Source organism: Melanotaenia boesemani, chromosome 19 (genome assembly GCF_017639745.1).
Source record: "Melanotaenia boesemani isolate fMelBoe1 chromosome 19, fMelBoe1.pri, whole genome shotgun sequence".
NCBI lineage: Eukaryota > Metazoa > Chordata > Actinopteri > Atheriniformes > Melanotaeniidae > Melanotaenia > Melanotaenia boesemani.
Window position 1 is genome coordinate 30,049,782 of NC_055700.1, and position 17,182 is coordinate 30,066,963.

General features: G+C 44.2%; 1 protein-coding gene across 1 annotated transcript in view; it reads right to left on the reverse strand.

The window, feature by feature from the left end:
- ror2 (receptor tyrosine kinase-like orphan receptor 2) overlaps window positions 1-17,182 on the reverse strand; it is a 49,848-nt gene that overhangs the window by 13,982 nt on the left and 18,684 nt on the right. Inside the window, exons 2-5 of the mRNA XM_041970287.1 lie at window positions 5,364-5,435; window positions 4,840-5,127; window positions 4,684-4,714; window positions 42-163 (exon numbers count right to left, since the gene is read on the reverse strand). Coding sequence (XP_041826221.1) covers window positions 42-163; window positions 4,684-4,714; window positions 4,840-5,127; window positions 5,364-5,435 — 513 coding nt within the window. The remainder of the gene's footprint in view (window positions 1-41; window positions 164-4,683; window positions 4,715-4,839; window positions 5,128-5,363; window positions 5,436-17,182) is intronic.

The following is a 17,182-nucleotide window of genomic DNA, read 5'->3' on the forward strand; positions in this document are numbered from 1 at the left end:
AACACGACCTCACGTGTTTTCAGATGAAGACGTTTCCTCACCTGTGATGCGGTTCTCCCTCTCCCCCTGAGTCTGCAGAGACTCAACGTAGATGCTCTGGTTACCGATGAAGCGAGCGCAGGCGATACCTCGATACGGCTGGCAGAAACCTTTGGTACTCGAACTGAAAAAGAACCAAAGTCTCTAAAAGGCAGTTTTCGACTTCACTTTGCTGTCTGCAGGATCACTGACGTGTCGCCCCCCGTTTTACTGGCACATGCTGAGCATTAGGAGAGACGTGTGTGTTGTTATAGAAACATTTGTGCTGCTGGACAGAAAGACTCAGAATCAGTTAAAATTATATCAAAACGATCAATTTTTAAATATAATGAACCTCCATACATATCTACTGTCATTTGTTTAGCTGAACCTTCAGGAGGAAAAGACAGGACACAACACAAGAAAATATAAACCATCTGGGGCTGGTAGCGAATTAATTCCTTTTTAATTATCTGCAGGTTTTATCACAGGGTTCTGTCTCTACCAGAAGTGGGAATAAAGACCTGATTAGACAGTTTGTTGTCACTTGTTGCCATGTTCCACCCAAATTCCCCCAAAAACATATAAATTCCATCAGGTCATATTTTCTTCACAGTAGATCACCAACATGTCAGAGGATGAAACTGAGACATTTCACCAAGTGATGGAAAATATGAGCTGATGGAGAATCTGATGCAGCAACATGTCTGTAAGAAGTAGTTCCAGGGTGATGTTCAGCACGGTGTAAAAAGTAGTTCCAGGGTGATGTTCAGCACGGTGTAAAAAGTAGTTCCAGGGTGATGTTCGGCACGGTGTAAAAAGTAGTTCCAGGGTGATGTTCGGCACGGTGTAAAAAGTAGTTCCAGGGTGATGTTCGGCACGGTGTAAAAAGTAGTTCCAGGGTGATGTTCGGCACGGTGTAAAAAGTAGTTCCAGGGTGATGTTCGGCACGGTGTAAAAAGTAGTTCCAGGGTGATGTTCGGCACGGTGTAAAAAGTAGTTCCAGGGTGATGTTCGGCACGGTGTAAAAAGTAGTTCCAGGGTGATGCTCGGCACGGTGTAAAAAGTAGTTCCAGGGTGATGTTCGGCACGGTGTAAAAAGTAGTTCCAGGGTGATGTTCGGCACGGTGTAAAAAGTAGTTCCAGGGTGATGTTCGGCACGGTGTAAAAAGTAGTACCAGGGTGATGTTCGGCACGGTGTAAAAAGTAGTTCCAGGGTGATGTTCGGCACGGTGTAAAAAGTAGTTCCAGGGTGATGTTCGGCACGGTGTAAAAAGTAGTTCCAGGGTGACGTTCGGCACGGTGTAAAAAGTAGTTCCAGGGTGACGTTCGGCACGGTGTAAAAAGTAGTTCCAGGGTGACGTTCGGCACGGTGTAAAAAGTAGTTCCAGGGTGACGTTCGGCACGGTGTAAAAAGTAGTTCCAGGGTGATGTTCAGTATGGTGTAAAAAGTAGTTCCAGGGTGACGTTCGGCACGGTGTAAAAAGTAGTTCCAGGGTGGTGTTCATCATGGTGTAAAAAGTAGTTCCAGGGTGGTGTTCAGCATGGTGTAAAAAGTAGTTCCAGGGTGGTGTTCAGCATGGTGTAGCATCTCTTCTTCTAACATGTCTGGAAACGTCTGGGAAGTGAGGAGACCAGTTGCTGGAGTTTTAGGAGAGGAATGTTGTCCCGTTCTGGTCTGATGCAGTCTACAGTCCTGGACCTTGGTTGCTGGATTTCTGCTTCCATGATGATCCAGATGTTGTGTATTGGTGAAAGGTCTGGACTACAGGCAGGCCAGTTCAGCAGCCGGACTCTTCTCCTGTGAAGCCACCGTAGATTGTGGAATTATAAAGTCTGAGGGACATTTTTCTGAAATTGTTCCACAGTTTTTGATCCAGTTTGTCTCAGATTGATGAAGCTCTGTCCATCTTTCCATCTGAGAGACTCTGCCTCTCTGAAATGCTCCTTTTATACCAGTCATGTTACCGACCTGTTGCCAGGTAACCTGGTTAGTTGTCCAATGCTCCTCCAGGTGTTTCTGGTTTGTACCAGGTACTTTTCCAGCCTTTTGTTGCTCCTGTTCCAACTTTTTCCATCAGATTCACTATCAGCTCATATTTTCATCTCATGGTGAAACGTCTCCGTTTCATCCTCTGACGTGTTTTTATCTTCTACTGGGGATAAAAGATGAGTTGATGAGATTCTGTTTTTATTCATATTTTATACAGAGTTCTAAATTTTCTGGAATTAGATTTGTGCATCAGATACACTGTGCGTCTCTCACGACGGAGGAAAGTTTATGAACTGGGATTTAGAGCTGTGCTATAAGTTGAATTTTAATCTCAATTACGATCTGGGTTTTCAACGGTCATAAAAATTAAATGATCCATTTTTGCTCCTTCTCAGTTTCCTCTTGTGCTGTTTTCAGTTGCAAATTGAGCGCTCTGCTGCAGACTCCTCCCACTGCTGCAGACTCCTCCCACTGCGACTGACCCCTCCCACTGCTGCAGACTCCTCCCACTGCCCCACCTGCTTTGGTTTTATTCAACGCGAGCTGTAAACACTCGACACACGGGAAGCGACGCCGCTCCTTTTCCATCATTTTCTATGGAACTTCGCGATGAGGTGAAAATCGCTGCCGTCCTCCAGCCAAGCGACAAGCGACATTCGTTCATATGAAATGTTGCACATATTCACGTAGACGAGCACACGGGGGCTTGCGACGTGACACAAGAAAAAAGAAAAATGTTCCATTTTTGTGAGTCGTGACTAAACAAAGCACCAGCTCCCAGAGACACAGAGAGACAAATGTTACAAACAAACTGTGGTCAACGTAGGATTTTTTTACTCGCCAACGACCAGCGCTGTTCACACAGGAACAACCCGGGATTTAAGAAACTCAACACGTTGGACAAACGGCATCACTGCCATCTGGTCTCCATGTTAGTGGAGTGTCCCCCTTCCTGGATGATGAGGGTGGTGTGGAGGACGTGGCTACAGTCCAATGTTTCGCCACCGCTACAGACCTGTGGTCAAGCTGCACCATAGAGCCGGATAGAAATCCCACGCTACATTTCATAGACGTGGATTTCAACGTGAAAACAAAATGTCTCCAGACTGACTTTTTCCAGATCACACCGGTCAGAACATAGCTGCTGGTCTGAGCAAACAATAGCTACCGGGACCTGGAGGAAAGAAACTAGTCTGGATTACCACAGACAAGCTTCAAATGTCACGCTGACCCCGCCCCCCCAATCTCTCTTTCTCTAATCGTGTTAAATAATCGAGATCTCAATTTCAGTCAAAATAATTGTGATTATCATTTCTCCCATAATCGAGCAGCCCTACTGGGATTACTTTTTCGGGATGACAAGTTGCTGGCAGGTCAGTTTTTTTCTTCTTACTGACAAACGAGATGGTAACAGAGTTAATTCTGATCACGTCAGTGTTGGCTTTTCAGAAACCTGAATTAGAGTTAAAACGTAAAACCAGTGCTGCAGTGGCAGGAAGACTAAATATAACCTCAAATGAATCCAAAAGGCAGAAAAGAATGGAGGACAGCACAGACAAAGAACCAGTAGAAAACAACCTGGGGATAAACATGGAAAACCAGTTAAATATGCAGGGACACACACGCGCGCGCGCGCACACACACACACACACACACACACACACACACACACACACACACACACACACACACACACACACACACACACACACACACACACAGAGAGTAATCAGCAAACTGAGAAACAAGAGCAGGAAGAAAAATGGTGTTTAAATCAGAACAACATGTGAACTGGAACTGGAAATGACCCGGAACGCCTTTCCTTTAAACTTTATTCTGTTGTCCTGTATGTGGGTGTCCCCCACTGATTAAAGACTTTAAGAAAATCATTTTAGTGAGTTTGCCTTCCTGTTGCAGCCATACACAGAAACGGTCCATTGATGCTGAATGCAGAAGGCAGACAGTTTAGTCCGTCTTCTGCATTGGTTACGACGATGTAATTTCTTCTGTTTTCAGGGAGATTAGCTATCCGTCGCTTGACGCTGGAGACAGAGCGATACCACCAGAAACCACGGGGCAGCGCTGAGCAGAAGAGCTGACATGTGACCAGGGAAAGAAAGAAACCAAAGAAGACCAGGAAGGGAAAAAACGGCAGAAGAAGAATGACGAGGAGGACAACAACTGATATGTGAGTGTTTAGGGCGTGTTGGGCGGTTGGAAACAACTTCATTGCGACACGTTACCGCAGCTGAACGGGTCTGAAACTGACGTTGGCTCGCGGGAACTCAGCACTGCCTCCTAGTGGAGGACCTGACTTAACAACCACGGACACGCGAAACACGCATGGAAGGATGTGGACGGCGACGCATGACAACGCTTGAAACGCACGTCGCTGTTTACGTACGTGAGGGAGCAGAAATGGACATTAATGCAGAAAAAAACAGAAGCCATGCAGAAAATAAGAAACTAATACAGAAAAAACTGAAAGTGATGAAGGAAAAAGAGAAACTAATGTAGAAAAAAATATTTGAAACCGACAAAAATGAACTTATACAGAAACATAATGCAGAAAAAAAACGAATAGCAGAAAAATCAACAAAAGCAGGAAAATTAGAAATGAATGCAGAATAATAGAGAAACTAAGGCAGAGAAAAAAGAAAACGTTGGCTTACGGTTCGTCTGGTCCGAGAGTCGGCATCTGTCCTGAAAATGAAAAATCCAAATAGTTTGAAGAGCTATTACATAATCTAAGATGGACCTGTTTAGTTTCTGCTCTGCATAGATCCAAATGTAACGGTGAAGAACTCGGGTAGATGAGCGAAGTTTACCCAGTTTGACGTAGAGGACGCCCGTAGCAGAGATGGCCTTCAGCGAGTTGGAGGCGACACACTGATAGTAACCGGTGTCTGTGGTGTCCAGGTCCTGGATGCGGAGCTTTGACCCAGCCTCCGTCCTCCGGATGCTGATGCGTCCCTGCTCCTGGACCACGGGAGCGTCATTCTTCAGCCAGCGGATGGATGGTCGAGGGTTTCCTGTGACTCTGCAGTGCAGCGTGGCGGTCTGACCCTGGAAGTGGGTGATGTTGTTGACTGGTTCCTGGAATTCCAGGAAATAACCTGGAGAAGGTGAATGCAGGAAACAGCAAAATGAATTTCTTTTCCTGGCTTCACTTTTTTTTCATCCTTATGTAACAGACAATTTTGTGAGCACCATAGATGTTCTCCAGCCCCCCCAGCAGCTCCCATAAACTCCGATCCTTCAGATGGAAGGAAGGAAATACGACTAAAATCCATGTTTCCATGGTGAGAAGAAGGCAGTCAGCTCTGATTCATAAAGAATGTTTTTCTCCTACCTTCGGCTGTAGGTGCAGCTCCACTCTGAGCTTCTGGAAGAACATCTGGATCTGCTGACAGGCCTGGATCAGCTGGAGGAAAGAAAGCAGCTGCGATAACGCACCATGGGATGGCCAAGCACATTCACTGGATACAGAAACTTGATTTAGTAGAATAACAGCAAATAGACCAGCTCCTCTCAGTATGACTAAAACCACAGCCGTGTACCAGGAGTACTACAGGAAGTACATAATTCATAAAACTTTCTTCATTTCTGACACTCAACCCTGAAACAAGTAGAGAATCAGCCCTGTTGGATCTTCATGTTTTAGGTTATAGAAAATATCCCAAATATGACAAAAAACTGAACAATCTCACGTTGTAAAACATAACTCAGTCAATTACATCAACCAACTAACCAACCATAAATCTATACACAGTCATCTAACTAGCACGTGTAAGGAGATTACATGCACAAATCTAAATATACACAAGACAACATCAAGAAAACCGGGTTGGCCTTTCTGAGTCCACAACCAGATCCCTCCCATGTTAGGGTTAGTTAAACTAGACAAGCAGATCCCTCCCATGTTAGGGTTAGTTAAACTAGACAACCAGATCCCTCCCATGTTAGGGTTAGTTAAACTAGACAGACAGATCCCTCAGATGTTAGGGTTAGTTAAACTAGACAAGCAGATCCCTCCGATGTTAGGGTTAGTTAAACTAGACAAGCAGATCCCTCCCATGTTAGGGTTAGTTAAACTAGACAGACAGATCCCTCCCATGTTAGGGTTAGTTAAACTAGACAGACAGATCCCTCAGATGTTAGGGTTAGTTAAACCAGACAACCAGATCCCTCCGATGTTAGGGTTAGTTAAACTAGACAACCAGATCCCTCCCATGTTAGGGTTAGTTAAACTAGACAACCAGATCCCTCCCATGTTAGGGTTAGTTAAACTAGACAAGCAGATCCCTCCCATGTTAGGGTTAGTTAAACTAGACAAGCAGATCCCTCCCATGTTAGGGTTAGTTAAACTAGACAGACAGATCCCTCAGATGTTAGGGTTAGTTAAACCAGACAACCAGATCCCTCCGATGTTAGGGTTAGTTAAACTAGACAACCAGATCCCTCCCATGTTAGGGTTAGTTAAACTAGACAAGCAGATCCCTCCCATGTTAGGGTTAGTTAAACTAGACAAGCAGATCCCTCCGATGTTAGGGTTAGTTAAACTAGACAAGCAGATCCCTCCCATGTTAGGGTTAGTTAAACTAGACAAGCAGATCCCTCCCATGTTAGGGTTAGTTAAACTAGACAAGCAGATCCCTCCCATGTTAGGGTTAGTTAAACTAGACAAGCAGATCCCTCCCATGTTAGGGTTAGTTAAACTAGACAAGCAGATCCCTCCCATGTTAGGGTTAGTTAAACTAGACAAGCAGATCCCTCCCATGTTAGGGTTAGTTAAACTAGACAGACAGATCCCTCAGATGTTAGGGTTAGTTAAACTAGACAAGCAGATCCCTCAGATGTTAGGGTTAGTTAAACTAGACAAGCAGATCCCTCCCATGTTAGGGTTAGTTAAACTAGACAAGCAGATCCCTCCCATGTTAGGGTTAGTTAAACTAGACAAGCAGATCCCTCAGATGTTAGGGTTAGTTAAACTAGACAACCAGATCCCGCCCATGTTAGGGTTAGTTAAACTAGACAAGCAGATCCCTCAGATGTTAGGGTTAGTTAAACTAGACAACCAGATCCCGCCCATGTTAGGGTTAGTTAAACTAGACAAGCAGATCCCTCCCATGTTAGAGTTAGTTAAACTAGACAACCAGATCCCTCCGATGTCAGGGTTAGTTAAACTAGACAGACAGAAGATAACTTGGATATGTTTAGTAAAATAGAAACAAAGTTTTATTATTTTTCCCGTCCTTTCATGTTAACATTGAGCAGTTTGTCTGCTCAGGGAGCTATCATATGACTCCAACATTAGCTTCTTGTTTCATAAATACTTACTTACTACCACCAACACTACTACAAATAACAACAACAACAATAACAATAATAATAATAATAATAATAATAATAATAATAATAATAATAATAATAACTTTCTGACTTTGCTGATGCTCTTAGATTTCAGCCGTGATCTCAGATTACTGTCTGATGAATTATGTACTGTTTTTACACAATATATGAGAACTACTAATAATTATGTTGGTATTGTTAGTCATGTTTCAAAAATCACCTTTTTTCAAGCAATGTGGTCACAAGCCTTCAGAAAGAAAATGTTTCCGACATGTGCTGCTGAGCAGGGGAGTTTTCAAATAAAACAAAGCCAACCATATGACTCTGTCTTGCATGGTGAAGCTGGAGGTGATGGTGAAATACAAACCAGAACATTTTGTCTCATATAAAAACCAGTCGTTACTCAGACTGGAAAACTCTCTGACGCTCCACTGAGTCTTCATGTGAAGCTTCCACAAAGCATATTGGAGTTTTTTTAGGACGGTGTAATGATTGCTGGAGGTGCTCTGCAGACTACATAATGGGCATCGGCCTAAAAAAAAAAAAACCGTATCCGTCGATCACTAACATGCAGCATGTGGTAGACAGATGTGTCTGGTGGAGGAAATCGGCGGTGCTGAGGACTTTAGCGAACAAAAACATAGCATTAATTCATACGGCTTTAAAATAAAGAGACACAGACACTCTGAGCTTCCAGCTGCAGGATAAATACGCATTATTTAGATAAACTGCTGCCTTAAGTAGATATTCACTCCCCAAGATCATCTGCCCACTGACATGATGGTCATTTTCAGAGGATGTCCAGCACCACCAGCCCTGCCTTGCTATGGGACGACTCCGAGAGAGCGGCATCGAGCCAACACGCTGCCTCAGTTAGATTCCTTCTGATCGAGCTGGGCCCACGGCTGCCATCTGGTTCAGATAAACTGCAGCAGTCCGCGAGGAAACAAGCAGCAGTGATCTGGTCCTGAAAGAATGTTAATGGGATTGTGAACGTTAACAGCTAAATATTATGAAGTCAACAGACACATGAGCTTGTCAGCCAGGTAAGCTACACATGTTTGGACATCAAATGACTCATATTTCCCACAAAAAGAAGCCAGAGGTGTCATTTCATTAGGATGAGACAAAAGTGTGTGATTCACTGAGCAATGCTGACCTTCTGCTACTGATTACCGAGGATCCTGAGCTCAGCTAAATCTGGCTGCAGCAGCAGATGTCTTGCAGGATCTGATTTTAACCACTTAGCACTTTTCACACTTTAAATGAGAAACAATCTGCTGGTTGTCAAAGAAACTTTTATATTCTGGGAGGCAAAGCCAAACATATGAAACATCCATTAAAAAGAAATGAGCGAAAGATAAAATATGGTTATATTGTCAACATTTTCACAGCTTTTTCTATTAATGTCTTTTAGACAGACTTATTAAATCTGTCTGAGTGGAGTAAAAATACCCCTGACAGATAAACTGGCTGAACATAGTTTTGAAAGAAAAATATTAAGGTTTAATGCTCAGTCTGTAGTTTAAAGGGCTGCGACGGTCTGACATGATTCAATGTACAAATCCTGGGACTAACCCTGTAAAATGGAAATAAAAACAGAATCACCTCATCTTTTATCCTCAGTAGAAGATAAAAACACGTCAGAGGATGAAACGGAGACGTTTCACAATGAGATGAAAATATGAGCTGATAGAGAATCTGATGGAAAAAGTTGGAACAGGAGCAACAAAAGGCTGGAAAAGTACCTGGTACAAACCAGAAACACCTGGAGGAGCATTGGACAACTAACCAGGTTACCTGGTAACAGGTCGGTAACATGACTGGTATTGTTACGGCCCCTGCTTGTCGTAGAAAGCTGTGGCCGTTTGTGTTTTGATTAGGGGCTGCAGAGCGCTGCCCGGAGTGACTAAGGCCAGCGTCTTTGTCCCCGCCCCTTTTGACTGGCATTCCTCTGGACCAGTCAGGCTGCAGCTCATGGGGAAGCTCAGGCTGAAAAGGCTGCAGCCGAGGCAGGTCTGGAGGGGGAGAAGCCAGAATGGCTCTGGCAGCTTTCCCCCTCATGTTGTGCACCGGGTGTGTGCGGGTGTCGCGACTACCTTCTTTTCCACTATGGGTGCTTCAAGGGTTTAGTTGTATGATTAAGTTTACTTTCGTATGATTGCTTTCAGTGCCGGGCTAGGTTAGTGTTTTATTGTGTTGTGACGACAGTCACTTTAGTTATGGGCCTGCTGCTTTTGTTTGGTTATAGTTTCCTCACCGAGTTGCGGTTGTGTCTTCGGTTGCACTCGGTGAGTGTTTGGTATAGGTTTTGGTTTGTTTCTTTCTGCAGGTCCGCTAACCCCAGCTCATCTTTACTTTGTGTTACAGGTTGTCATTCACTGTTTCACGGGAATTGTAAATAAATGTGCTTTCATTTTAAATCACCACCTGTCCTCGCCGTGTTCTTTATTATGCCCTTCCATACCCCTGAGTCGGGTTGTAACAGTATAAAAGGAGCATTTCAGAGAGGCAGAGTCTCTCAGATGGAAAGATGGACAGAGCTTCACCAATCTGAGACAAACTGGATCAAAAACTGTGGAACAATTTCAGAAAAATGTCCCTCAGACTTTATAATTCCACAATCTACGGTGGCTTCACAGGAGAAGAGTCCGGCTGCTGAACTGGCCTGCCTGTAGTCCAGACCTTTCACCAATACACAACATCTGGATCATCATGGAAGCAGAAATCCAGCAACCAAGGTCCAGGACTGTAGACTGCATCAGACCAGAACGGGACAACACTCCTCTCCTAAAACTCCAGCAACTGGTCTCCTCACTTCCCAGACGTTTCCAGACATGTTAGAAGAAGAGATGCTACACCATGCTGAACACCACCCTGGAACTACTTTTTACACCATGCCGAACACCACCCTGGAACTACTTTTTACACCATGCTGAACACCACCCTGGAACTACTTTTTACACCATGCCGAACATCACCCTGGAACTACTTTTTACACCGTGCCGAACATCACCCTGGAACTACTTTTTACACCGTGCCGAACATCACCCTGGAACTACTTTTTACACCGTGCCGAACATCACCCTGGAACTACTTTTTACACCATGCCGAACATCACCCTGGAACTACTTTTTACACCATGCCGTACATCACCCTGGAACTACTTTTTACACCATGCTGAACATCACCCTGGAACTACTTTTTACACCATGCTGAACATCACCCTGGAACTACTTTTTACACCATGCTGAACATCACCCTGGAACTACTTTTTACACCGTGCCGAACATCACCCTGGAACTACTTTTTACACTGTGCCGAACACCACCCTGGAACTACTCTTTACACCGTGCCGAACATCACCCTGGAACTACTTTTTACACCGTGCCGAACATCACCCTGGAACTACTTTTTACACCGTGTCGAACATCACCCTGGAACTACTTTTTACACCGTGCCGAACATCACCCTGGAACTACTTTTTACACCGTGCCGAACATCACCCTGGAACTACTTTTTACAGACAAGTTGCTGCATCAGATTCTCTATCAGCTCATTTTTTCCATGAAATACTTATTCCTGTTTTGAAAAAATGTTGGGTTGCTTATTTTTATCTCAACTAATTTTCAGAGAAATGCTTCAGATCATGTCTGGTTTTCCTACCATTACCGGCCTACATTAGCTTTTTCCCCTCAGGACGTGAGCCGGATGTGATAATAATCCTAAAGTCCCCAGTCCAAGAAGTCTTTATCTCGCTGTAAAATCTCATTGATGTTATTTTTAAAGAACAGTACGGTATGCAGAGACAGAGGGTAGCATTAGTCTCATTTTTCCTGCCCATCAAGCAGGATTTCCACCGCTGTTACCGTAGTTTTGAGTGTGTAGCTGCAGCATGCTTCAGTAAAAGCTGCACATTGTTGTGTACTTCTACCTTTTTATTCTCACCCCGACCCTCCGTGTCACCTGCCTGGTGGTGTGAGGTCGACTTATGCTTGGAAAACAGAAACCAAAGCTCGGTTAAATTTAATAACATTATTCAGGAGGCGCACGTCTGAATGAAATAAGAAATCAATCAATCAATTAGGTTTCTTTCAGAGGTAATGAGAAAACATTCTGGGCAGTAGCCATGGAAACACAGGTCTAACCTGGCCTTACTAAGTCTAACCAGGTATGAGCAGGTCTATGTGATGAACTGGGTGCTGTACCAGGGGTTCATGTGAGTGAAGCATGTATGAAGTACATCCTGATATGCATAGAGGACCTGCTGCTGAGCTTCAGCTCATTTCAACGTAGAGAAGCCGTAATATAAATTATATTATTATTATTATTATATTTTATAGCTGCTGGGTAATAAACACGATACTGATGCAGTCTGTTTATTTGTGTCCATTTCTTCTCTGGCAAACAGCTGATTCTGATGTTGACAGGAGCCTCAGTATCAGAGCCAGACACACCCACACCAGTCCTATACCTCCTCCTCATACTGGTCTCCAGTCTGGTACCTCCTCCTAATGCTGGTCTATGTACTTCAGAGCTCTTTTTAAACTTCTACTCTTGTTTTTAAATCCTCCAACGTTCTTCCTCCTCCTCATGTCTCTGAGCTGTGTCACCCACACACCCTTGCCTGTTGTCCCAGGTCCACCGATCAGCCCTCTGGTACCTCTCGATGCACCAGAGGGGGCAGAAGACAGAACATCCTCTGTCGCTGAACCTAAAGTTGTCTTGATGAGATGTGAATTCTGATTGGTAGCTCACATGCCTGCTCAGTAATCAAAGCTGGAAGTAGATCTCAGCTCCATTCAGTCAGATTTAATTTGAATTTTTTTTTTTTACATAAATGTTAAAAACCATTTAAAAACAAACAAACAATGACATGTTTGTCCTGACTGGTCCAACCTGTGTCGAGCTGCTCCGCCACTTCAGCTCATCTTTCACTGCTTCCTCCAGCAGTCTGAGTGTTTTATTTTACCTGTTCTTTAGAAAATAACTGTGGAACACTGTGTAACATACAGAAAACTCATCTGATGCAGCAACACGTCTGTAAAAAGTAGTTCCAGGGTGATGTTCGGCACGGTGTAAAAAGTAGTTCCAGGGTGATGTTCGGCACGGTGTAAAAAGTAGTTCCAGGGTGATGTTCGGCACGGTGTAAAAAGTAGTTCCAGGGTGATGTTCGGCACGGTGTAAAGCTTTAACCTGCATTTGTGGGTTTCAGGGTGAACTGTGTTCACAGACAGTGGTTTCTGGAAGTCTTCCTGAGTCCATGCAGTGGTTTCCAGTAGAGAATCATGTCTGCTTTTAATGCAGAAGATCACCAGCATCCAGCCTTGTCCCACACACACAGAGATTCCTCCTGATTCTCTGAATCTTCTGATGATATTCTACACTGTAGATGGTGGATCTTCAAAGTCTGAGGAACATTTTTCTGAAATTGTTCCACAGTTTTAGATCCATGTGTCAGATTGGTAAAGCTCTGTCCATCAGATTCACTATCAGCTCATATTTTCCATCACATGGTAAAATGTCTCAGTTTCATCCTCTGACATGTTGGTGATCTTATACAGGGGATAAAAGATGGTTTGATAAGATTTACAAATCATTGTCTTCTATTTTATATTTCAGTTTCACACAGAGGCCAAACTGTTGAGTGTTGAGCTCTTGAAGCCTCGACATGCCAGATACAGGTTGTGAAAGATTGTGTGCATTAACAGCTTTGGAAAGGGGGGATGGGAAAGCATCCCGTTGCCCCTGACTAAAGTCTGCAGGATGCTGCATTCCTGCAGCCTGCTCCCTCCGCCATGAAAGGAGCCTTTGACAGCTTAGAGGCCAGGCCACGGTCCCATCTACTGGGGTTTTTGGGTGAGGGCCTTCTGGCACACCTTCCTTTCCTCTCCTATTTAAACTGCTTCTGCTTGTGTGTTTATCTCCTCTGCAACGTTTGTCTTTTCTACCCTTCAGGTTTTACGGTTAGTGGGGTTACAATGTGGCAGAGGTAAACCTGCATCACGTGGATGGAAATGTTAATGATGGGAGCAAACTGAAAACTCAACCACTGCTTTTCTTCTAACGAAGCCAGAGCAGAGCCGAGTAATCAGATTACAGAACTGTTGCCACTAAAAGTTATTGCTAACTTTTCCAATATGATGCATGACATGTTAAACACCAACACCGTGTTCCTCATTATTCTGCATTATGCTGTTTTCGTTCATTTCTCTAAAATAATCAGTGTGAATGACAGCAAATGAGATTTTGTTTTATTATAACAAGTTAAATAATAACCAGGTAGTGTGTGCAATAATAAAGGTTACTGGGTTATATAACATATTCTGGATTTTATTGCACAAAAATACCAGCGATGAAAACAGTAAAATCACATGGTCTAATTAACAACTTCAAACATTAAATAAGTTGTAAAGAACTGAACACATTTCATTACATTGGAGAAACATGTTTTCAGATCACGTTTCCTGTTACCATGGAGACCTTGGAAAACCCCCCTCATAGATCTTCCTTCTAGGATGCTCCACAGGTTGTCAGTAGGGTGAAGGTCAGGGGATGATGGTGGTCCACCAGAGATCCTGCTGGTGTTCCTGCATCATGGGATGGAACGTCGTCTTTACTGCAGAAGGAACGCTGCTTCCTTTTAGACCAGAGGCCACCATACAGGGTCCTACCATCTCACTCCCCATTATTCCAGCCCTGAACATCAGTCCACCTCCACCTGCTGGCGTAGCAGCCTTGTTTGGACATGGTGGACATCCACCAACCATCTAGACTTCCATCCATCTTCCAAGAAAAAAGCACAAACTGTTGGATGACCTCCATTCTCCTCCTTTCTACTGTACCAGGCAGGATGCCAGGTCTACCACACCAAACAGGATCCCTGGTCTACCACACCAGGCAGGATCCCTGGTCTACCACACCAGGCAGGATCCCTGGTCTACCACACCAGGCAGGATCCCTGGTCTACCACACCAGACAGGATCACTGGTCTACCACACCAGACAGGATCCCCTTTCTACCACACCAGACAGGATGCCAGGTCTACCACACCAGGCAGGATCCCTGGTCTACCACACCAGACAGGATCCCTGGTCTACCACACCAGGCAGGATCCCTGGTCTACCACACCAGACAGGATCCCCTTTCTACCACACCAGACAGGATGCCTGGTCTACCACACCAGGCAGGATCCCTGGTCTACCACACCAGACAGGATCCCCTTTCTACCACACCAGACAGGATGCCAGGTCTACCACACCAGACAGGATGCCAGGTCTACCACACCAGGCAGGATCCCTGGTCTACCACACCAGACAGGATCCCTGGTCTACCACACCAGGCAGGATCCCCGGTCTACCACACCAGACAGGATCCCTGGTCTACCACACCAGGCAGGATCCTGGGTCTACCACACCAGACAGGATCCCTGGTCTACCACACCAGACAGGATCCCTGGTCTACCACACCAGATAGGATCCCTGGTCTACAACACCAGACAGGATGCCTGGTCTACCACACCAGACAGGATCCCTGGTCTACCACACCAGGCAGGATCCCTGGTCTACCACACCAGATAGGATCCCTGGTCTACCACACCAGACAGGATCCCTGGTCTACCACACCAGACAGGATCCCTGGTCTACCACACCAGACAGGATTCCTGGTCTACCACATCTCCATCCAGAAGAGAGAAGTCCTAGGAACAGCTAAGATACTGCACAGGACCCTCCAGCTTCTAGGACTCTGGTAGAGGGCCTGAGATGGAGATGAACAGCCTACCCAGGGGAGATGGGAGGGTGGGGGAGGGAAGAGTTTTTATAAACAGTATAAATAATGTGTTTTTAAGAAAGTAAAGAAAAAAGATCAAAGTCGTAAACCAGATTTGGTTTATAAAAACCAATGAGAAAACTTAAATAAACCTCCTGCTTTCTGCTGATCGGCTGCTGCTCTCTGATTTTCCTTCTGCAGAGAAACTGTCTGAATAACGTGGAACCTCCTTCAGTAGTTTCACCTGGAAACTAAAGCAAACCAGCCTGAGACCGTTTACAGTGATAGCAGCATACATCTAACACAGAAAAACTAAAAACCCTAATGTTCCTTTAGCTTAAATCCTACATGAAGAATCATCTGGATCACAGTTTATTTACCATTTTGTTCTATTTTATTTCTGTTTAGAAGCTGAGTTTATTTTTACCTGTGTGCTTTATGGCTTTGTTGTACTTGTTACAGGTATTACTATTACCTGTAATCTGCTCCTGACCTGCAGAAGGCTGTACATGTTTTTACAGTCTCATGTTCGCTGAGGGACCAAACATCACCTGCAGAGGCTAAATGAGTGGAATCCTTGTCCAACTCTCTTTCAGAGAGTTTGTGTTTAGTGCTGTCTTAGAATAAGAGGCAGAGAGCTGGATTTTACTTCCAGACATGAAAGATTACAGCAAGTAGACAAATTGTTCTATAAACATGTAAAGCACACAGATATGACTTATTATATTGTTGACTTAAATGATGCAGGTTTGCATGAAATTGATTAACACTCAAATCAAATAAGGGCTTCCAAAGCCGAAACGTTTATAGTATTTTAGTTATTCTTTCATTAAAAAGAAAAAAATGAGTTGGGACTTGATTAGAGAGTGTTGACAGCAGTTGGCTGAAAAGGAGATTTTTTCCTCCAGGATTTGGACTCGGATCAGCTCAGCTGTTCCACTGACATTAAAATATAGTTCCTGGATGCCAGGTCTGGCTCTGGTGAGACAAACAGAACTGGGTCAGGTACTCTGTCTGCAGCACAACTGGGATGATGGTGGGTCAGCAAACATTCATCATTCTGTTACTGGCTGAAACCAGGCAGGCAGGTTTATTGGACCAGCAGAAGACTTCCCATCCATAAACTAAATAACAGGTCAGAAGTCGTATACACACCGCTACAAGTGAAGTCCTGTCTGCTGCGCTGAGAACAGAGGAAATGAAGTCCATAAAACCAAATCAGGTGGGAAAAAATTAGAGCAGAATTCCTAAACTATAACTGAGCCAAGCCCAGTAAGACTGGGGTGGAATGTGTTACTGGTGTTACAGCCTGGAAATATTGATTTATAAAATGTTCTAATTTAGATATTGTCCAGGTGAAGTGTTTAGGCAATGTTCCTTTCTTTTATTATTATTATTATTATTCAGGTGATTTTTGAAGTCATCCGTTCTGTGGGTATTTTCTGTTGTGTGTGTTGCAGGGACATGTAACACTTGTGGGTTATAGTACGTCATCAGCCTGCGTGCAGTGGAGTGTGTATACGCAACGTGTGTGGCGTGCAGCGGGCTCGGTGTGTGTAACGTGGTCACCTTTGCATGTCCTGGCTGCCTCGAGAAAATCCATATTTCTTTTTAAAGAAATATAAGCAGCACGGGGCGAATAAAGTTGCCAAAATCAAGACGGAGTTTTGTCTGCTTCAAGGGTGCAACATAAATTTGGTGTTTCCGCCCGGTTGGATTGCCTTTTTCAACGAGGCAAAAATGGACATCGAAACGTGAGTGACCACATTGAAACTGGTGCTGTACGTGTTAGCCTAGCATGCTAATGCACAAGACGTTCCGAGGGTCACGAAAACGGCAAAGATAAAAAAGAAAAAAAAAATTGTGTACCATGTCTACCACAGTACAGATGTCACCTGCATGGGAGAGTGTTTATCAGGAAATAGAGGAAAAGCTACTGACGTTGTTGGCACCGGAGTTAAATAAAGCCTGTGAAGCACTTGGTGTTACTGTCAGTGAGAGAGATAAAGACTTACCTCGTAAACTGAGAAGACTTATCCTGCAGTATAT